The 23,087-nt window shown below is 40.9% G+C and overlaps 2 protein-coding genes across 2 annotated transcripts; both read right to left on the bottom strand.

Annotated features, from left to right (window-relative positions):
• Positions 1-121: 121 nt before the first annotated feature.
• Positions 122-3,714, bottom strand: LOC112267132 (vacuolar protein sorting-associated protein 26B-like). The gene is made up of 6 exons (XM_024445242.2): positions 2,915-3,714; positions 2,559-2,715; positions 2,117-2,281; positions 1,749-1,924; positions 1,514-1,656; positions 122-1,291 (listed from the first exon to the last, which is right to left on the bottom strand). Exons 1-6 carry the CDS (start codon positions 3,135-3,137, stop codon positions 1,154-1,156), a joined length of 1,002 nt encoding a protein of 333 aa, XP_024301010.1. The 5' UTR covers positions 3,138-3,714; the 3' UTR covers positions 122-1,153.
• A 3,037-nt stretch (positions 3,715-6,751) lies between these two features.
• On the bottom strand, positions 6,752-20,774 carry LOC112267131 (junctional adhesion molecule 3B). The gene is made up of 9 exons (XM_024445241.2): positions 20,460-20,774; positions 16,108-16,176; positions 15,870-15,983; positions 15,597-15,749; positions 15,032-15,234; positions 14,788-14,887; positions 9,961-10,093; positions 7,766-7,817; positions 6,752-7,622 (listed from the first exon to the last, which is right to left on the bottom strand). Exons 1-9 carry the CDS (start codon positions 20,506-20,508, stop codon positions 7,587-7,589), a joined length of 909 nt encoding a protein of 302 aa, XP_024301009.1. The 5' UTR covers positions 20,509-20,774; the 3' UTR covers positions 6,752-7,586.
• Between the last annotated feature and the right edge of the window lie 2,313 nt (positions 20,775-23,087).

Here is a 23,087-nt window from a genome sequence, read left to right as displayed (position 1 = left end):
TCAGTCTAAACATGCAACATTTTCATTTCCAAGGTAATCAATCATTCCATCAGTCCATTGAAATATTTATCAGGTGCAAGCAACTTATTTCTATACCAAAATGAGTGTGTGGATAACAATGCATATGGCATCAATTTATTTCAGTTTTGGGGAAGGGGCTATAATTAGTCATTTGCAGAGCACAAAAAAATACAGGAACATTTCAGGCTAAAAGAAGTGTTAAACATATTGAGGCAACAGGATTTAATTTGCAAGATACACTTAGGCACGACATTTCAAGTCTAACACGGACGATACAGAAGACTTCTTAATATCAGACCTCAAATACAAGCACTTCAAATCCCGCCTAACAGTATTGGAATGCTTAGGTAAAGCATGTCAATGTAATGGTCATATTGTGACCGTCTGTATGCTATTCACTGTACATGATGGTATAAGAGGGTGAGAGTTCTATAGCTCTTATTTGCAGGACTTTAAAATGAATGGGTTAGTAATACTTTATCTAGCCCTCTCACTCAAAGAAATTGGATGACACTTCCAATGCAGTAGAAACCTTCCATTGATCTCACTGCAATCATTACACAAGGACAGAGGATAATGTGTATGTGGAGAAGCAACGGATACCTATCTGTGTAAAGACACAATTTCAGATTTCATTATGACAGACCACATTAAAATGTCAGGAATGCATTTGACTGGGTATGGAATGTTTTCAAAATGCATCGTTGTTACTCATGACTAACTCCCTATGACAATACAGTGTTGTAGACGGAGTTAGAATCCATTCATATAAAGCTAAAGCTAGAAATAGATTTTGTGACAAAGAAAGTTGATCAATTGAAGATGACAGGGTGTAATATTCCATTTTTCGGGTATCACGCACAGGGGGAGATCTAAACAAGTGGCCGGCTTAACTTTCACCGGATATGTGTGTGGATGGAATTGACCTGCAGCGGGATTTTAGACCCCTGTTCTTTTTCATTGTTCAGGTGTTTACCTCTAGACTTCCCTTCATCCTTCCTTTATCCCTTTATTCAGCAGCCCTAATATACAGAGGACTACTTTATCAGTGATCATGTGAGCTGACAGGTGCCCCCACTACTTTTCCACAGACACTGCCAGTCTTCTGTGAGGAGAATGAGTGGAGGCAGCTTTAGGCGCTGTCCTCCCTCGCCGCCTTCTCCAGGGCGCTCTCTGAACTGACTGAGCCCTCGAACCGCTGGGCTCCGATGGTGGCCTGGCTCGACATGCTCTTCCTCACCACATCCCCTTTCCTCCACAGTGTGATTTCCTGATTGAGAAGGAAGTGGTCATGAGCTCATTGTCTTCATCACTAAAGCATTTCCATAGGGACACATTTACTGCTAGGTAGGAATGCAGTATATAATGTGCATCACAGTGAACAATGGATACACCATGTTGAACCTGACACCTGATAAATTCCCTCTAAGGGTACATAATTTCATCTGGGATCACTGCTAACAGTTACCCATCAGAAGCCACTGTTCTATACCTGCTGTTTGAAGTAGCGTCTCTCCTCCTCATCAATCAGCACCAGATTAAGGTAGTAACGCACAGAGAACTTCTTATTGATATCTCGCATGGTAGGGGTCATCTCATAGCCAGCCAGAAACAACCGTATTGGAATTGACTCTCCTTAAACATAATTAAAACACCCAGTTAGACCTGATGGGTAGTTTTGAGTATTGCAATTTTCAAAAGCATACAATCTTCACTATATCCTTTACCTCGGACAGGAGCTCCATCCATGATCTCATATTTGGCGATGGTGTCATTTTCATGGTATACACTAGGACCGGTGCCAGTTGTCTCCCTTTTGATGATGTCAATCTCCATGTGCTTGATTTTAATCCGCACCAGCAGGAAGTAGATCTTACCCACAATGACGTCTTTCAGGTGGTACCTGTGAAAGACAGGAAGGATTGTCACAGGACTGCTCTGCCGCAAAGACAAATAGTTAAAGGAAAGGTTCTAAGCTACAATGATTTCTGCATGTTGCTGTGACTAGGAGAGGTGGCATTTTGTTATTTTATAAATTGACAAAAAAATTGAGGTGACTGAGGGTACTGAAAAAATGTATCTCTTTCAGCCTTACTTGGATTTGTTGTACTCAAACTCAATATGGAGACAGTCTTCGATCCCAACTTCCATTTTTATTGATGAGTTGAGCTCTGGGTACGTGCTGAGTGTGTGCACCACAATATCCATCTCTTTACTGATGTCATTCAGTCTCCTGCTCACCGTAGCGCGCAGAAAATACCTGCAAGTACAACCAACAGACACTGAGCAAACCTGCTGTAATCTCAACAGATGTCATCCAACAACATATCCTCATGGCATCCTGAGGCTATAAAATAAGATGGGCATTATCATAACCACTAATCACGATGTGTGTGTGTAGCAGACAAACATTACTCTTGCTGAGGATGTAGTGCTAGGCACATGACTGACAGGTCAAAGGGGATCTCGGGTTAAAAAGTGAGCCATAAAGTAATAGTTACTTTGGCAGAGAATGTTCAGGCTGAATGTTTCCTTACCGTAGCTTCACATTCTGGCCTGTGTAGGACTCATAGGGCTTCTCAACATGGGTGAACTCAAAGTCGAATGTCTGTGACTGAGTAAGCTCACCAGGCCTTGCCAGATCTTTCACCAGGGAGACAAACTCATGATGGTTTCCTCTGTCGTAGTACAGCTCTGTGAAGGAAGGAGAGGTACACATTTCAGACATTCAAAGACATCACAAAATAATCACTCTCTCATAGAAGAATATATCTAGGCCTATTGGCACATTCGACACAACTGTTGTTAACTAAAAAGTCCAACATAAAGCGACATTGCATTTATTATGATTTATTTGGAATAGATATCACTGCATTAAACTAAGAACACTCACCAATCTGGCCTACAAATTCGATTTTGATGCCTTGATGTTCCAGTCTTTTCCCAGGGTTCTTCAGTGTAACGTTGACCTTTCCTGCCACAGTCTCCCCATCATAAAATAGGAAATATTTGTCCTTCTTCCCATCTTCAGTCTTATGTTCAGCCTTCTTTCTCGTCTCAGCATCAGTCAGAACTACATCAATTTCTGCACTTTGGCCAAAACTGAAGAAACTCATGCTTGTTATTTTCTGGCCCGTTTTATGAACAAGGTTAAGATTGATCGGATCTGAACAGATCTTTTAAGACCAATTTAGGTGACACTTTCAGTGACCTATTTCTTACTGAAGTAAATTCTGTCGTTCATTCGAAATGACGGAAAGTGCAACAACACCGACTTGTTTGTTACCAGCAATGATCACAGAACGTAGTAATTCTGCTTATAGTCAGCACATGCAGATGGGAGGTCTGGACAAATATGCAAATGTTAGCGTTATTTTACCTTTATATTTCTTCTCAAATTCAATTGAATTCATTTACACACAGCACCATGTCTTCATGTCCCTTTCGATGAAATAGCCTAAATACTACAAAACATGTCGCATGGTGATATCCACAAACACTGAAGAATGTAGCGTTTCCCTCGAACTCAAGATGTATCCGTCGTCATTCAGACACCGATTAACAATGTAGTGAGTCTTGATTTCCTTTAGAACGTTATTAACGTTAAATTGTATATTTCCTGAAAAAGCATAATATTGCAAGCGATCATTTCCTATGTTGTTGCACTTCCGGGGTTGTCTGGTTGACTGCATTATTTTTCAAAATAAAAGTTAAACTCTTCGGTAGTCATTTGCAAATGTTATTTGTGTCTTTATTGACTAAATGAAGTAAGCATAACAGTATCCATTACTTGCACTACAACGAACATTTTACAATTTACAACAGTTCCTGAGTAGTGTTTAACAAAATAACCATGTTTCAAAAAGTCATTTTTAACAATTTCAATTTGAAACATTGTTTCATACTTATATATTGTTACTGATAAACATGTATGTGTAGACATTTGTTTCTAAAAAAGTTGTATTGCCTGTATATCCATTAATATTGTATATTGTGTTCATAAAGAAAATACAGTTAATTGTGAGTCACAACTGGACAATATGTCCAATATTCATAAAGTACGTAATTAGTAAGCAAAGAAGTTCACTTATACAGACACGGCAAAAAATCATAATCACTTGATATAATCATAATAATACATCTTAACTTGCAGCATTATAATGGAATTATACTGTATAACTGTAATATGTTTATTTGTTATTCTGAACACAGAGAATAAAGTCAGTTGGCTTTTAAGAACAACAGACAGTTTCATTGTGCCCCTTGGCTCTGCATGTAAAAGATTTCATCAGCTTTTTAAACATGCCCCACTCATTATCTGTACGTATGTATGTACAGTTGAAGTCGAAAGTGTACATACATCTTAGCCAAATACATTTAAACTCAGTTTTTCACAATTCCTGACATTTAGTCCAAGTTAAAATTCCCTGTCTTAGGTCAGTTAGGATCATCACTTTATTTTAAGAATGTGAAATGTCAGAATAATAGTAGAGCGAATGATTTATTTCAGCTTTTATTTCTTTCATCACATTCCCAGTGAGTCAGAAGTTTACATACACTCAATTAGTATTTGGTAGCATTGCCTTTAAATGGTTTAACCTGGGTCAAACGTATCACATAGCCTTCCACAAGCTTCCCACAATATGTTGGGTGAATTTTGGCCCATTTCCCCTGGCAGAGCTGGTGTAACTGAGTCAGGTTTGTAGGCCTCCTTGCTCGCACATGCTTTTTCAGTTCTGCCCACAAATTATCTGTAGGATTGAGGTCAGGGCTTTGTGATGGCCACTCCAATACCTTGACTTTGTTGTCCTTAAGCCATTTTGCCACAACTTTGGAAGTATGCTTGGGGTCAATGTCCACTTGGAAGACCCATTTGCGACTAAGCTTCAACTTCCTGACTGATGTCTTGAGATGTTGTCCTACCTCATGATGCCATCTTTTTTGTGAAGTGCACCAGTCCCTCCTGCAGCAAAGCACCCCCACAACATGATGCTGCCACCCCTGTGCTTCACGGTTGGGATGGTGCTCTTCGGCTTGCGAGCACCAAAAGTACAATCTTTGTCCCCATGTGCAGTAGCAAAACTTAGTCTGGCTTTTTTAATGGCGGTTTTGGAGCAGTGGCTTCTTCCTTGCTGAGCGGCCTTTCATGTTATGTCGATATAGGACTCGCTTTACTGTGGATATAGATACTTTTGTACCCTGTTTCCTCCAGCATCTTCACAAGGTCCTTTGCTGTTGTTCTGGGATTGATTTGCACTTTTCGCACCAGAGTACGTTCATCTCTAGGAGACAGAACACATCTCCTTCCTTAGCGGTATGACGGCTGCGTGGTCCCATGGTGTTTATACTTGCATACTATTGTTTGTACAGATGGTTCATCCTCCAATGGATGAAAAAGACAAGTGGAAGTCTACAATTTCTTTCTGAGGACTTGGCTGATTTCTTTTGATTTTCCCATGATGTCAAGCAAAGAGGCACTGAGTTTGAAGGTAGGCCTTGAAATACATCCACGGGTACACATCCAATTGACTCAAATGATGTCAATTAGCCTAACAGAAGCTTCAAAGCCATGACAACATTTTCTGGAATTTTCCAAGCTGTTCAAAGGCACAGTCAACAGTGTATGAAAACTTCTGACCCATTGGAATTGTGATACAGTGAATTATAAGTGAAATAATCTCTCTGTAAACAATTGTTGGAAAAATTACTTGCACAAAGAAATGTCCGAACCGACTTGCCAAAACTATAGTTTGTTAACCAGAAATTTGTGGAGTGGTTGAAATACGAGTTTTAATGACTCCAACCTAAGTGTATGTAAACTTCCGACTTCAACTGTATGTATGTATGTATATATACATTACCAGTCGAAAGTTTGGACACTTACTCATTACAGGGTTTTTATTTTTGCTATTTTCTACGTTGTAGAATAATAGTGTAGACATCAAAAATAAGAAATAACACATATGGAATCATGTAGTAACCCAATTGGTGTTCAACAAATCAAAATATATTTTATATTTGAGATTCTTCAAAGTAGCCACCCTTTGCCTTAATGGCAGCTTTGCAAACTCTTGGCATTCTCTCAACCAGCTTCATAAGGTAGTCACCTAGAATACATTTCAATTAACAGGTGTGCCTTGTTAAAAGTTCATTTGTGGAATTTCTTTCCTTCTTAATGTATTTGAGCCAATCAGTTGTGTTGTGACACGGTAGGGGTGGTATACAGAAGACAGACCTATTTTGTAATAGATCAAGTCCATATTATGGCAAGAACAGCTCAAATAAGCAAAGAGAGAGAAACGTCAGTCCATCATTACTTTAAGACATGAAGGTCAGTCAATACGGAACATTTGAAGAACTTTGAAAGTTTCTTCAAGTGCAGTCGCAAAAACCATCAAGTGCTATGATGAAACTGGCTCTCATGAGGACCACCACAGGAAAGGAAGACCCAGAGTTGCCTCTGCTACAGAGGATCCAGTTTGATCCAGTTTGCGCTGTTCTGTGAAGGGAGTAGTACACAGCGTTGCATGAGATCTTCAGTTCCTTGGCAATTTCTTGCATGGAATAGCCTTAATTTTTCAGAACAAGAATAAACTGACGATTTTCAGAAGAAAGTACTTTGTTTCTGTCCATTTTGAGCCTGTAATCGAACCCACAAATGCTGATGCTCCAGATACTCAACTAGTCTAAAGAAGGTCAGTTTTATCGCTTCTTTAATCAGAAGAGTTTTCAGCTGTGCTAACATAATTGCAAAAGGGTTTTCTAATGATCAATTAGCCTTTTAAAATGACAAACTTGGATTAGCTAACACAACGTGCCATTGGACCAGAGGAGTGATGGTTAATGATAATGGGCCTTTGTACGCCTATGTAGATATTCCATTAAAAATCAGCCGTTTCCAGCTACAATAGTCATTTACAACATGAAGAATGTCTACACTGTATTTCTGATCAATTTGATGTTATTTTAATGGACAAAAAAAAATGCATTTCTTTCAAAAACGAGGACATTTCTACGTGGCTCCAAACATTTGAACGGTAGTGTATATATAAAACTATTGACACAACCTACCTTCATATTAACATAAACTAGTCCAGCTTGCATTCAGAGGTTATGAAATACTGGTTTTTTAAAACAGGTTTGTTGTACTCTGTAGAAATCTTAGGAAGTAAAAAACCTTGTTTGTCTAAAAACAGTATGGGGGAATGTTCCAGCACCAGTTAAGATGAACATACTGGTGGAAGTTCAAAGTCACAGCTTTAAAAAAATTTAAAAAAAATAAAAAAAAACTACTGTAATTGTAGTTACAGTAATGACTGAGGGCAATACATATGTGCTACAAAAAAAAGTAAACAGTGTACTAATAGGGACATGACGTTACAGTTGCCTATCAGAAAGCAAAATTGAAATAATGATTGATCTTTTTCATTATGATGACTTTGGCATGCTTGTTGGTTCATGTGAAATGTTACAGCTCACATTTCTCACACAAAGCCCCATTATGGGATTTGGCACACTTTTAACTTCAGTGGGACTCCTCTTCAGTGTCTCCTTGATCTCAGATGTCAAATGATAAATGATGATTTGTGACGGAAGTGACCCTGATGGGAATATAAATTATCAAAAAATACCTGCAGTTGATAATTCTTTTCATTTGTCATTTTTAATAATACATTGTGATTACACTTTAGCTCAATAATAATAATAATAATATAGAACACACAATTAAGTTAATTTTATTCACCTCATCTGCTTCGGCATAGTCAACGCCATCATCCTGCGATGGAAGTTTGTAGCTAAAACACACAATAAATCCTTAATTTCCACACAAAGACGTACTAAGAAACTCACATCACATAATATGTCACTATTAAACTGGTCCATTTAGCTTTAAAAGCCCTGTACAGAACAATGGATGTCGATTAAGGCAGCCCCCTGCAGCTCTCTGATTCAGAGGGTTTGGGTTAAATGCAGATAACACACTTCAGTTGAATGCATTCTGTTGCACAACTGAATAGGTATCCCCATTTCCCTTTCAACCTATATCGTACTTTTTGGGTTAATTTTTACATTTAATTTTTAATAACATTTTCTATTATTATCTATATTATTATTATTTTCACTGCATTGTTGGAAAGAGCTCTCAAGGTAAGAATTTCCCTGTACTGTTTTACACCTGTTGTATCCTGTACACGTGGCAAATCAACTTTGAAACTTGAAACTAGAGGTCGACCGATTATGATTTTTCAACGCCGATACCGATTATTGGAGGGCCAAAAAAAAGCCGGTGCCGATTGATCGGCCAATTTATTTACACAGACATACATATATCTATTTTTTTAACTAGGCAAGATCAGTTAAGAACAAATTCTTATTTTCAATGACAGCCTAGGAACAGTGGGTTAACTGCCTGTTCAGGGGCAGAACGACAGATATGTACCTTGTCAGCTCGGGGGTTTGAACTTGCAACCTTCCAGTTACTAGTCCAACGCTCTAACCACTAGGCTACTCTGCCACCCCAATGACAATGACAATTACAACAATGACAATTACAACAAAGATGAAAAATACATCAATACTGAATGAACAATTAACACTTATTTGAACTTAATATAATACACAAATAAAATCTATTTAGTCTCAAATAAATAATGAAACATGTTCAATTTGGTTTAAATATTGCAAAAACAGTGTTGGAGAACAAAGTAAAAGTACAATATGTGCAATGTAAAAAAGCTAACATTTAAGTTCCTTGCTCAGAACATGAGAACATATGAAAGCTGGTGGTTCAATATTCCCAGTTCTTCAATATTCCCAGTTCAGAAGTTTTAGGTTGTAGTTATTATAGGAATTATGACGCATCGACTATTTCTCTCTATGCCATTTGTATTTAATATACCTTTGACTATTGGATGTTCTTATAGGCACTTTAGTATTGCCAGCCTAACCTCAGGAGTTGATAGGCTTGAAGTCAAACAGCGCTGTGCTTCAAGTATTGCTAAGAGCTGCTGGCAAATGCAGTAAAGTGATGTTTGAATGAATGCTTACGAGCCTGCTGCTGCCTACCACCGCTCAGTCAGACTGCTCTATCAAATAAGACTTAATTATAATATAATAAACACAGAAATATGAGCCTTTGGTCATTAATATGGTCAAATCCGGAAACTATCATTTAGAAAACAAATCTTTTCGTTCAATGAAATACGGAACCGTTCTGTATTTTATCGAACGGATGGCATCCCTAAGTCTAAATATTGCTGTTACATTGCACAACCTTCAATGTTATGTCATAATTATGTAAAACTCTGGCAAATTAATTACGATCTTCACACAGTTCGCAACGAGCCAGGCGGCCCAAACTGTTGAAGTGACACAATTTCCCTAGTTAATATTGCCTGCTAACATTAATTTATTTTAACTAAATATGCAGGTTTAAAAATATATACTTCTGTGTATTGATTTTAAGAAAGGCATTGATGTTTATGGTTAGGTACATTTGTGCAACGATTGTGCTTTTTTCGCGAATGCGCTTTTGTTAAATTACCCATTTGGCGAAGTTGAAGTAGGCTGTGATTCGATGATAAATTAACAGGCCCCACATTGATCATATGCAAAGCAGGACATGCTAGTTAACCTACTAATATCATCAACCATGTGTAGTTAACTAGTGATTATGTGAAGATTGATTGTTTTTTTACAAGATAAGTTTAATGCTAGCTAGCAACTTACCTTGGCTTCTTGCAGCCACAAGGTCCTTTTGACTCTGCACTCGCGTAATAGGTGGTCAGCCTGCCACGCAGTTTCCATGTGGATTGCAATGTAATCGTCCACAATCGGCGTCCAAAAAGGCCGATTACCGATTGTTATGAAAACTTGAAATTGGCCCTTAATGCCGATTAATCGGTCGAACTCTATTTGAAACGGCATAGCCCTACTCACTTGGTTCCTGTGTGATCCTTGCCGGAGGAGAAGCAGTGATGTTTTTGTACATGACAAACCCCCACCATCACAACAATGAATCCAGCCAATGCCGCCAACACCTTCAGGAAAATGCCCACAATGTTGACATCATCTGAAAATACAAACAGGGCATTTTGAGATGAGATTTGGGTAACATAAACCCAAATTTAAACAACTTACAGCAGCCGCGGTACAATACATTTTTGGGGGGTGAGCGGATGGAGTGGGGCCGGAGGATAATTACAAATAATTTGTAGACTGCAAATTGACTGCAAGAAGCCCAATCAGATATAATATTTGTCTAAAACATAATAATTTAGCCCACTGGCCACCAGTTTGGGAACCCTGACTTAAAGGAATGACCTTGGAATGCATGTCCATGTCAACCGCTATGATTTATGTGCACTAGAGTAGATGCATGTGACTCACTTGCAGGTTAGGTAACACACAATTGTATGTTCCGTGTGGCAGCGGTATGACACACTGACATATTTAAATCAAATCAAAGTTTATTTGAGACTGGCTGTTCTCCCATTTAAAAAGATGAGCCACACTCAACTATGACAGGACCTGACATTGAAATTATGGTGGAAAATGCAATAACAAAAGTTTCTCAATACTTTGTTATATACCCTTTGCCAGAGGTCAAACGTTTTCTGTAAGTCTTCACAAGTTTTTCAAACACTGTTGCTGGTATTTTGGCCGGATCTCCGGTGGTGTTTGGGATCATTGTCATGCTGAAAGACCCAGCCATCATTGTCGTTTCATCTTCAATGCCCTTGCTGATGGAAGGAGGTTTTCACTCAAAATCTCACGATACATGGCCCCATTCATTCTTTCCTTTACACGGATCAGTCATCCTGGTCCCTTTGCAGAAAAACAGCCCCAAAGCATGATGTTTCCACCCCCATGCTTCACAGTAGGTATGGTGTTCTTTGGATGCAACTCAGCATTCTTTGTCCTCCAAACACGACGAGTTGAGCTTTTACCAAAAAGTTATATTTTGGTTTCATCTGACCATATGACATTCTCCCAATCTTCTTCTGGATCATCCAAATGCTCTCTAGCAAACTTCAGACGGGCCTGGACGTGTACTGGCTTAAGCAGGGGGACACGTCTGACACTGCAGGATTTGAGTCCCTGGCGGCGTAGTGTGTTACTGATGGTAGGCTTTGTTACTTTGGTCCCAGCTCTCTGCAGGTCATTCACTAGGTCCCCCCGTGTGGTTCTGGGATTTTTGCTCACCGTTCTTGTGATTATTTTGACCCCACGGGGTGAGATCTTGCGTGGAGCCCCAGATCGAGGGAGATTATCAGTGGTCTTGTATGTCTTCCATTTCCTAATAATTGCTCCCACAGTTGATTTCTTCAAACCAAGCTGCTTACCTATTGCAGATTCAGTCTTCCCAGCCTGGTGCATGTCTACAATTTTGTTTCTGGTGTCCTTTGACAGCTCTTTGTTCTTGGCCATAGTGGAGTTTGGAGTGTGACTGTTTGAGGTTGTGGACAGGTGTCTTTTATACTGATAACAAGTTCAAACAGGTGCCATTAATACAGGTAACGAGTGGAGGACAGAGGAGACTCTTAAAGATGAAGTTACAGGTCTGTGAGAGCCAGAAATCTTGCTTGTTTGTAGGTGACCTTATTTTCCACCATAATTTGTAAATAAATTCATTAAAAATCCTACAATGTGATTTTCTGGATTTTTTCTTTCTCATTTTGTCTGTCATAGTTGAAGTGTACCTATGATGAAAATTACAGGCCTCTCTCATCTTTTTAAGTGGAAGAACTTGCACAATTGGTGCCTGACTAAATACTTTTTTGCCCCACTGTACATATGGTTAAAGTGATTGTGCATATATGATGAACAGAGAGTAGCAGTAGCGTAAAAGAGGGGTTGGCGGGTGGTGGGACACAATGCAGACAGCCCGGTTAGCCAATGTGCGGAAGCACTGGCTGGTCGGGCCAATTGAGGTAGTATGTACATGAATGTATAGTTAAAGTGACTATGCATACATGATAAACAGAGAGTAGCAACAGCGTAAGAGGGGTTGGGGGGAGGCACACAATGCAAATAGTCTGGGCAGCCATTTGATTACCTGTTCAGGAGTCTTATGGATTGGGGGTAAAAAGCTGTTGAGAAGCCTTTTTGTCCTAGACTTAGCACTCCGGTACCTCTTGCCATGCGGTAGTAGAGAGAACAGTCTACGACTGGGGTGGCTGGGGTCTTTGGCAATTTTTAGGGCCTTCCTCTGACACCGCCTGGTGTAGAGGTCCTGGATGGCAGGCAGCTTAGCCCAGTGATGTACTGGGCCGTACGCACTACCCTCTGTAGTGCCTTGCGGTCAGAGGCCGAGCAATTGCTGTACCAGGCAGTGATGCAATAATGCAGCTGTAGAACCTTTAAAGGATCTCAGGACCCATGCCAAATCCTTTTAGTTTCCTGAGGGGGAATAGGCTTTGTTGTGCCCTCTTCACGACTGTCTTGGTGTGTTTGGACCATTCTAGTTTGTTGTTGATGTGGACACCAAGGAACTTGAAGCTCTCAAACCTGCTCCACTACAGTCCAGTTGATGAGAATGGGGGCGTGCTTGGTCCTCCTTTTCCTGTAGTCCACAATCACCTCCTTAGTCTTGGTTACGTTGAGGGATAGGTTGTTATTCTGGCACCACCCAGCCAGGTGTCTGACCTCCTCCCTATAGGCTGTCTCGTCGTTGTCGGTGATCAGGCCTACCACTGTTGTGTCGTCTGCAAACTTAATGATGGTGTTGGAGTCATGCCTGGCCATGCAGTCGTGGGTGAACAGGGAGTACAGGAGGGGACTGAGCACGCACCCCTGGGGAGCTCCAGTGTTGAGGATCAGCATGGCAGATGTGTTGCTACCTACCCTCACCACCTAGGGGCGTCCCGTCAGGAAGTCCAGGATCCAGTTGCAGGGGGAGGTGTTCAGTCCCAGGATCCTTAGCTTAGTGATGAGCTTTGAGGGTACTATGGTGTTGAATGCTGAGCTGTAGTCAATGAATAGCATTCTCACATAAGTGTTCCTTTTGTCCAGGTGGAAAAGGGCAGTGTGGAGTGTAATGGAGATTGCATCATCTGTGGATTTGTTTGGGCGGTATGCAAATGTGAGTGGGTCTAGGGTTTCTGGGATAATGGTGTTGACGTGAACAATGACCAGCCGTTCAAAGCACTTCATGGCTACGGATGTGAGTGCTACGGGTCTGTAGTCATTTAGGCAGGTTGCCTTTGTATTCTTGGGCACAGGGATTATGGTGGTCTGTTTGAAACATGTTGGTATTACAGACTCAATCAGGGACATGATGAAAATGTTAGTAAAAACCCCTGCCAGTTGGTCAGCACATGCCCGGAGCACATGTCCTGATAATCTGTCTGGCCCCGCAGCCTTGTGTATGTTGACCTGTTTAAAGGTCTTACCCATGTCGGCTACGGAGAGCGTGATCACACAGTCGCCCGGAACAGCTGATGCTCTCATGCATGCCTCAGTGTTGCTTGCCTCGAAGCGAGCATAGAAGTGATTTAGCTCGTCTGGTAGGCTCGTGTCACTGGGCAGCTTGCGGCTGTGCTTCCCTTTGTAGTCTGTAATAGTTTGCAAGCCCTGTCACATAAGACGAGCGTCAGAGCCGGTGTAGTATGATTCAATACGCTTTGCCTGTTTGATGGTTCGTCGTAGGGCATAGCAGGATTTCTAGAGTCCCGCCCCTTGAAAGCAGCAACTCTACCCTTTAGCTCAGTGCGAATGTTGCCTGTAATCCATGGCTTCTGGTTGGGGTATGTACGTACAGTCACTGTGGGGATGACGTCCTCGATGCACTTATTGATAAAGCCAGTGGCTGATGTGGTGTACTCCTCAATGCCATTGGAAGAATCCCGGAACATGTTCCAGTCTGTGATAGCAAAACAGTCCTGTAGTTTAGCATCTGCTTCATCTGACCACTTTTTTATAGACCGAGTCACTGGTGCTTCCTGCTTTAATTTTTGCTTGTAAGCAGGAATCAGGAGGATAGAATTGTGGTCGGATTTACCAAATGAAGGGTGAGTGAGAGCTTTGTATGCGTCTCTGTGTGTGGAGTACAGGTGATCTAGAATGTTTGTCCCCTCTGGTTGCACATTTAACATGTTGATAGAAATTTGTTAGAAATGATTTCAGTTTCCCTGCATTACAGTCTCCGGCCACTAGGATCGCCACCCTTGGATGAGTGCTTTCCTGTTTGCTTATTTCCTTATACAGCTGACTGAGTGCGGTCTTAGTGCCAGCATCTGTCTGTGGTTGTAAATAAACAGCCACGAAAAGTATAGCTGAAAACTCTCTAGGCAAGTAGTTTATCACAATATAATCTACTTCAGGCGAGCAAAATCTAGAGACTTCCTTAGATTTTGTGCACCAGCTGTTGTTTACAAACATGCACAGACCGCCCCCCCGCCCCCCGTCTTACCGGAGTGTGCTGTTCTATCTTGCCGGAGCAGCGTATATCCCGCTAGCTGAATATCCATGTCGTCATTCAGCCACGATTCCGTGAAACATAGGATATTACAGTTTTTGATGTCCCGTTGGTAGGATATTCGTGATTGTACCTCATCTAATTTATTGTCCAATGATTGCACGTTGGCGAGTAGTATTGACGGTAACGGCAGCTTTCCCACTCGCCTTCTCCGGGTCCTGACAAGGCATCCGGCTCTTTGTCCTCTGTACCTGCGTCGCTTCCTCTTGCAAATAACGGGGATGTAAACAATACATAGTTGCAGTAAGAATGTCAGTTGGGTGTTTAGTACAGCATGGCCTACTCACAGACGTCCATCAGCTGTGTGGGACACTGTGCATGTCCAGCTACATTCTTTGCCTGGCAGTAATACTCCCCCGCATCCTCCTTCCTCATCCGGCGGAATTTCTGGAGGGAAAAATGCCAAAATCAACCCCAATACATCATATGGCTTTTCTCTTGTACCAACATCATCCAACAGTTGGATCTACTGTCTCATTAAACATGATATTCATATATCTAGTTTCCGTTCAATCTCCATTGATTCCTTACCAGACCACCCGTGTCAGCGTTAATGAAATAGGTGGAGTTGATGAACTTGGGGCTGCTCTTTGGGTCCTGGGGAAGCTCCTCGTTGTTGCGGAACCAGCGGTACTGTGAGGCAGGGAAGCCCTCGTTCTCCAGGCAGCGCAGCTCAGAGGACGTGCCAACAGTCACCCCCACAGGCACACTGCACCTGGGCACCACAGGCTTTACTGCACAGACAATAAATAAATAATAATTGTACACAATGGTCCGACAGGAATTCGACTTCTGCTTTTTCCCAACTGCTCTGGAAGACACACATACACATAGGCAAAGGACAGAGGTCATACTACGGCACCCAAATAACAGTTTTCTTTAGAGAGAGAGTGAGCACACTTTACTTAGAAATAGACAACACTGAAAAAACACAGCAAACTCTACTATAGGATTAAAACATTGGTCAACAACACACCTAACACTGACTAGGCCTATACTGAGATTGACCAGTGGACACACATATATCTCAGGCCAATGACAAGGTGGGAGCTCTGCATTGGTTAAGTGACACAGGAATATGACAATACGACCTCACCCCTGACAGCAAGACTGATTAGAATTTCATCAAAGTGTTTGTGGTCATCAATGGCAGCGACCTCACAGCGGTACTCTGCAGTGTCTGCACGGCTCGTGTTGAGGATCAGTAGGTTGGCTGGCTGGATCAGCTGGGCTCTGTGCTCCAAGTCCCCTAATAGAGAGGCAAAAACACACTCCAACCTCTCATTCCCTCTCATTCCCAGAGAGTAATAACACAGTTCTTAGGCCAATATGGTGTTGGTAAGGTGCTTAATTTTTTTTTTTATCTTACCCGAAATTTGATTTTGAAAGTACACATAACTAGGGACGCCGTTTTGGATTTTCTTCCATTCGATTCTGGGGTTGTTTGTTGAGATGGACTCTATCAAGCACGTCAACTCAATAGCTGGAAAGAAAACCGTGATACTACGATGTCAAGACACCGGCAGACAACAGAAGAGACTGGCAGACAGACGGGCAATGGAAGAAAAATTATTCAGAGAGAATTAGTCAGTGTTTCAGTGACTTACGTTCAAATTCATTTGCCCACACAGTCTTGTCTGTGGTTCGGAGGATTACGCCAAGTGATGGAATGTAGCCTGTAAAAGTCAACAAATAAGTGAGAAGAAAAAAATTCGGACTGACAATCTTCAGAATTTTCCTTCTAGGACAGTGCCAATTTTGCCAATGCCCGTTAAACAGATAGGCCTAAAGGATTAGAGGGTCAGGAGGTGTAGGCCTATAGCTACAGAGAGGGTGAGAAAGAGCCTTAGCCTCAAAATTAACAATTTCTCCTAAATAATTTCTCATGTCTAGGTGGAGACAGGTGGAGCACATCTCAAGGGGAGCACAAGTCTCAGTATTAGTGTTCTTTCATCAATTATCCTAACAACAAAACACTCTCAAATGAAACAATTGGGAGATATATTTAGGGAGGCTTAAGAGTTACTATAATAACACACAGTGAGTAATAAAAACAGTCTCTCCTTCTGTGTGTTCGTCAGCGATATTAAGGACTCCTAATGAGGGGTGAAATCAAGACTGGAATGTATTGGAGCACAATTCATCTGAGTGTATTAAGAACTTCCAAGGTATAATCCAGACAGATAAAAGCACTGCGGCTGATTTAAAATGTCTCTGGTTATCAATTCATGATGCACATGAAAGACAATTCCCTCATATGCAAGATGGGCCTGTACTCCAATAACCTGGCGGTTTGGTGGAGGATAGGCTAATTTAGTTGTGCGTCCCTCTCAGAGACTGTGAGAACACACGTAAGCTTTTAGGATGGGTATGAACTAGAGGTCGACCGATTATGATTTTTTTCAACGCCGATACCGATACAGATTATTGGTGGACCAAAAAAAGCTGATACCGATTAAATCGGCCAATTTTTTTTTTTTTTTGTAATAATGACAATTACAACAATACTGAATGAACACTTATTTTAACTTAATATAATACATCAATAAAATCAATTTAGCCTCAAATAAATAATGAAACATGTTCAATTTGGTTTAAATAATGCAAAAACAAAGTGTTGGAGAAGAAACTAGAAGTGCAATATTTGCCATGTAAGAAAGCTAACGTTTAAGTTCCTTGCTCAGAACATGAGAACATATGAAAGCTGGTGGTTCCTTTTAACATGAGTCTTTAATATAAGTTTTAGGTTGTAGTTATTATAGGAATTATATGACTATTTCTCTCTATACCATTTGTATTTCATTAACCCTTGACTATTGGATGTTCTTATAGGCACTTTAGTATTGCCAGTGTAACAGTATAGCTTTCGTCCCTCTCCTCGCTGGGCTCGAACCAGGAACACAACGACAACAGCCACCCTCGAAGCAGCGTTACCCATGCAGAGCAAGGGAAACAACTACTCCAAGGCTCAGAGCGAGCGAGTGACGTTTGAAACGCTATTAGCGTTAACTAGCCAGCCATTTCACTTCGGTTACACCAGCCTCATCTCGTGAGTTGATATGCTTGAAGTCATAAACAGCGCAATGCTTGATGCGCAATGCTTGATGCACAAAGAAGAGCTGCTGGCAAAACGCACGAAAGTGCTGTTTGAATGAATGTTTACGCACCTGCTTCTGCCTACCACCGCTCAGTCAGATACTTAAAAAATAAAATTGCAAGATTGAATCCCCCGAGCTGACAATGTGAAAATCTGTCGTTCTGCCCCTGAACGAGGCAGTTAACCCACCGTTCCTAGGCCGTCATTGAAAATAAGAATGTGTTCTTAACTGACTTGCCTAGTTAAATAAAGATTAAATAAAGGTGTAAAAATCGGTGTCCAAAAATACAGATTTCTGATTGTTATGAAAACTTGAGATCAGCCCTAATTAATCGGCCATTCCGATTAATCGGTCAACCTCTAGTTTGAACACTGCCTCAAAGGCTTCAGCCAGCCCTGAGAGTGGAGAAAACATGTGTCCTGCCAAAGTGGAGCACTCAGTCATAGCTCAGCTGTGAGCGCTGATGAGATCCGACTCTCAGCTTCCGTCACAGCGACTGACTTTCAAACCCCTGTATATCATGAGCTATTTTTACAACAAAAAGTGACTGGCCATCCTGAGAGATACTGAGGAGAGCTTGTCCAGCAAATCTTCCTCTGGTAAACAGAGCAGGGACAGCCTATCCCTGTAAAACCACTCATTAACCTTCAATTCCTTTACAATGTACTTAGACTGAACATAATATGAATTACTACTACATGTCTCATTTTTAGCTGCCTACAAACAGACAGGCAGACAGTGTCCAAGCTTCACTGTATCCTCCCACCTGCATGAGGCTTTGTTGACCCAGACAGTTTTCAGACTGTGGGAGAGAATATGTGGTTAATTAAGAGGACAATGGCTGATTGCTATTGTGTGCCTGGAATAAAAGCATTCCATAGCCGAAAGCTTTCCACTGTGTAGCCTACATAAAGAAAGGGATCTCTCTCTCTCAAAAGACCCAAGCTGTTGATCCAGTGCATCCATCCATCTATCTATCTATATATATATATATTTTTTAAAACACATTTCCCAGACATTCTAGCACAGCTACTGTAAAAGCAGCCACATCAAATTGTATTTGTCACATGCTTTGTAGACAGTAAAATGCTTACTTATGGATCCCCTATGGATGAGTAAAAAGATGCAAAAAATGTAACAAACAAAAAAATAGAAATAGTGACACAGTGAAAAAAAAATTAAAAGAATGTGAGTGGCTATATATAGGGAGTAGAAACGAACATGGCTATTACAGGAAGTACCAGTGCTGAGTCTGTGTGTATGTAGCCGATGTGAAATGGCTAGCTAGTTAGCGGTGGTGCGCGCTAGTGGCGTTTCAATCGGTGATGTCACTTGCTCTGAGACCTTGAAGTAGTGGTTCACCTTGCTCTGCAAGGGCCGTGGTTTTAACGGAGAGATGGGTAACGATGCTTCGAGGGTGACTGTTGACGGGTGCAGAGTGTCCCTGGTTCGCGCCCAGGTCGGGGCGAGGGGACGGATGTAAAGTCTATACTGTTACATGTACACTATATACAGTGGGGCAAAAAAAGTATTTAGTCAGCCACCAATTGTGCAAGTTCTCCCACTTAAAAAGATGAGAGAGGCCTGTAATTTTCATCATAGGTACACTTCAACTATGACAGACAAAATGAGAAAAGAAAATCCAGAAAATCACATTGTAGGATTTTTAATGAATTTATTTGCAAATATTGGTGAAAATAAGTATTTGGTCACCTACAAACAAGCAATGCATTGTGACAACCGTAAAGTTTGGTGGAGGAGTAATAATGGTCTAGGGCTGTTTTTCATGGTTCGGGCTAGGCCCCTTAGTTCCAATTAAGGAAAATCTTAGCGCTACAGCACACAATGACATTCTAGATGATTCTGTGCTTCCAACTTCAGCATGACAATGTGCTCGTGCACAAAGCGAGGCTCATACAGCAATGGTTTTTCGAGATCCGTATGAAAGAACTTGACTGGCCTGCACAGAGAACTGACCTCAACCCCATCAAACACCTTTGGGATGAATTGGAACGCCAACTGCGAGCCAGGCCTAATTGCCCAACATCAGTACCCAACCTCACTAATGAAATTGTGGCTGAATGGAAGCAAGTCCCAGCAGCAATGTTCCAACCTCTAGTGGAAAGCCTTCCCAGAAGAGTGGAGGCTGTTATAGCAGCAAAGGGGGGACCAACTCCATATTAATGCCCATGCTTTTGGAAAGAGATGTTCGACGAGCAGGTGTCCACATACTTTTGGTCATGTCAGTGTATGTGTGTGGGTATAGAGTCAATGCAGGTAATCCGGGTAGCCATTTGGTTAGCTATTTAGCAGACTTGTTTAGAATTATTCTGTTTTAGGGGTAGAAGCTGTTCAGGGTCCTGTTGGTTCACACCTGGTGCATTAGTATCGCTTGCCGTGCGGTAGCAGAATCTTTAGCAGAATAAAATCATTCATACAATAAAATGTAGGCCTACCTGGCAGCTTGGATGGAAATAACGGTTGACATCATCATCACATTTTGAGCGACAGATGAGGAGAGCTCAACGTTAGAAGATGCAAAAGCAGTGTGTACAACCTGTTCTATTTTTATTTAAATATTAATGAAAAACTGCTGAGGATTGTGTGAGCGTTTCAATGTGATTATAACGCATGTATAAAGAAAATGAATTACCATCTATTAATTGTGTGGCTCATCCTCAGCATGTTTACACCCGGCAAAGCTACTACTAGTATGCTAGGAGAGTAGGAAAACCGTTTAGCTAGTCAGCGCGATCATTTTCATAACAAAGCATTGCCATGTCTGCGAATTAATACATTTGCGATGCACAACATGTACCGTTAAACTACACCTTATCTTAGTGGAAATGAAAATAACTTACCAAGAATCGAGTAAAGGATGAAAAAAGACATCAGTCGTTGTAACGCCATCTTGAAACGTCTGATTTATCGGTAATTCTGGCACACATAAACCATCTAGCTAGCTACACCACACGCAGTGCCTGGTCTGAAGGGGTGAACAGGCTGGTGGACGTTTCCATAGCTACAAGGGCATCAGGGCGGAAAAGGCATAGTCCCAAAACCGGAAATGCCTTTACATCTGTTTTATAATGATGGTGTCCAATAATGCAATTTCGTTAATGTGCTAAACAAGATTCATACTCCTTAATTCTCTGTGATATATCCAATACGCAGCTTTGACCCCGAGAACTAATCAATGCAAATGTCATTCTCTGTGAACATGACAGGTTAATTAAGGTTCAGATTTAACCGTACACACTCTTTTCAAGCCATTTCGCCGGGTGGGTGGTGCTACACGTCCCGGTGGGCGTGGGTTTCAAAGTGCTAGGACTGTCGGATGCGGGTCCACGTTCATTTGAACCCTCCACCTAGGACGTAATTCATAAATATAACTATGGTGGGTTTATAGTTTACAGTTGCGCTTTAATATGAGTACATCATGTTGCTTTATTTGAACTAACAATAGCTAGCTACCAAGTGGCTGGACCAGTTTCACCCAAAGTTAATTTGTAACGTCAAGTTTTGCTTGCTAGCCAACCTACAAAATGTACTTGAATGAAATATATGAAACTGATCATGACTAAATTTAATCTAATTTCAATGCGATTATTTTGTCAACATATAAAAATACCAGTATTGTGTCAATCACTAAGATTAATTATTTTTGGGTTGCTGGTTTAATTTTAAAAACTCTTTATCTGATGTATTTTGGATGACCTTGGTTTTATTTATTTGTTTGAGGGCATATGCACGAGGCCAACGTTACCATATTATTTTGGAGGCATATATACATACCCAGTCTCACACTGATAGGCCATTTCTCAACTTTAAACAATGCGTAATTTGAATACAAAATATTTGTTTAACATCTTTCTATTCTGTGGCTGCATGAAATAGCAAAAATGATTACACTGGTTTACTTAATCTTTGTGTCTCCCTGATGAAACAGCAACATCCATTAATGTAGTTAGGCTTGGCCAAATTGCCAACCTGTGCTCTATGGTTTTAGTTGTGTGTTGAATATATTCCATGATATGGATATATGTTCCGCTGTCATTTTCTACATGACACCAGTATTGTTCTTGACACTATGTGCACCTGTGTATGCGTGCTGAAATCTATGCCAACCGTGATGTATAGCACCGAAATGGCGTGAAAATTGTGTGCCCCTAAGAAAACCACGTTTGACTTTGTTCCATTCATTCCATTCCAGCCATTACAATGAGCCAATCCTCCTATAGCTCTGCCCACCAGCCTCCACTGACTTACGATATGTTACGAATTCCAATTTGTTGTGCTAATATTAGCTAGGTGGCTAACATTAGCTAGGCTGGGGGTTAGGGGTTAAAGTTAGTGGAAGGGTTAGCTAACATGCTAAGTAGTTACAAAGTAACTGAAATATAGTAAGTAGTTGCAAAGTTGCTAAAATACTAAAGTTATCCGTGATTAGATTCAAACAGGCAACCTTTGGGTTGCTAAACATTTGCTTAATATGCCCACCCATACATTTACTATGTTATGTCCAATCTATGAGACTGTATCAGGTTGTAAACTAAGATAAATGTGGACTATCAAAGCAAAATGTATTGTTGCCAGAATCTGGTCTTCATTCTCTCATAAATCCACCAGGTGACAGTATGTGACCAAACATCACTGATTGTCATTCAATTATTATACTGTGTCATGTGTCACTCCAAACACATCACACATACAGCACAATTCCTCTGTTCTGTAGTCCCAAACAACACCCAGTGAATAATCTGCCCTTGTGCGAATTGGCTTTAGGTCAGATAATATTATTAAGGGTTAATACGTGATTATTACAGTGTTATTGTAAACCTATGGTTTATAGTGGGGATTCATTTATGGTTTATATCCCTTTACTAATAGGCTATATGCAAATCCACCAACTGATAGGCCTCGCTGACTTCCCCATTATTCTCAACAATCAATCTAAAATTGAAGTCGGAAGTTTACATATACCTTAGCCAAATACATTTAAACTCCGTTTTTCACAATTCCTGACATTTAATCCTAGTAAAAATTCCCTGTTTTAGGTCAGTTAGGATCACCACTTTATTTTAAGAATGTGAAATTGTCACGCCTTGGTCTTAGTATTTTGTGTTTTCTTTAATTATTTGTTCAGGCCAGGGTGTGACATGGGTTTATTGTGTTGTCGTATTGGGGTTTTTGTAGGCATTGGGATTGTGGCTGATTAGGGGTGTGTCTAGCATAGGCTTGGCTGCCTGAGGCGGTTCTCAATCAGAGAGGTGATTCTCGTTGTCTCTGATTGGGAAACATATTTAGGTAGCCTGGGTTTTACTGTGTATTTTGTGGGTGAATGTTCCTGTCTATGTGTTTGCACCAGATAGGGCTGTTTCGGTTTTCACTTTTCATTATTTTGTAGTTTCCGCTTGTATTGTTTTTTTCCTTCATTAAAATATATCATGAATCATCACCACGCTGCATTTTGGTCCGATCCTTGTTCT

Source organism: Oncorhynchus tshawytscha, linkage group LG14, assembly GCF_018296145.1.
Source record: "Oncorhynchus tshawytscha isolate Ot180627B linkage group LG14, Otsh_v2.0, whole genome shotgun sequence".
Taxonomy (NCBI): domain Eukaryota; kingdom Metazoa; phylum Chordata; class Actinopteri; order Salmoniformes; family Salmonidae; genus Oncorhynchus; species Oncorhynchus tshawytscha.
This window is presented reverse-complemented; position numbering and strand designations above follow the sequence as displayed.

Coding starts and splice junctions, on each gene's coding strand:
- LOC112267132 (XM_024445242.2), bottom strand. CDS start 3,137: ATGAGTTTCTTCAGTTTTGGCCAAAGTGCAGAAATTGATGTAGTTCTG. Junction 2,716..2,914: donor CGAATTTGTAGGCCAGATTG/GTGAGTGTTCTT, acceptor CTTCCTTCACAG/AGCTGTACTACGACAGAGGA. Junction 1,657..1,748: donor GGATGGAGCTCCTGTCCGAG/GTAAAGGATATA, acceptor ATTATGTTTAAG/GAGAGTCAATTCCAATACGG.
- LOC112267131 (XM_024445241.2), bottom strand. CDS start 20,508: ATGGCGTTACAACGACTGATGTCTTTTTTCATCCTTTACTCGATTCTT. Junction 10,094..14,787: donor CACACAGCTGATGGACGTCT/GTGAGTAGGCCA, acceptor TTGTATTTTCAG/ATGATGTCAACATTGTGGGC. Junction 7,818..9,960: donor AAGGATCACACAGGAACCAA/GTGAGTAGGGCT, acceptor TGTGTGTTTTAG/CTACAAACTTCCATCGCAGG.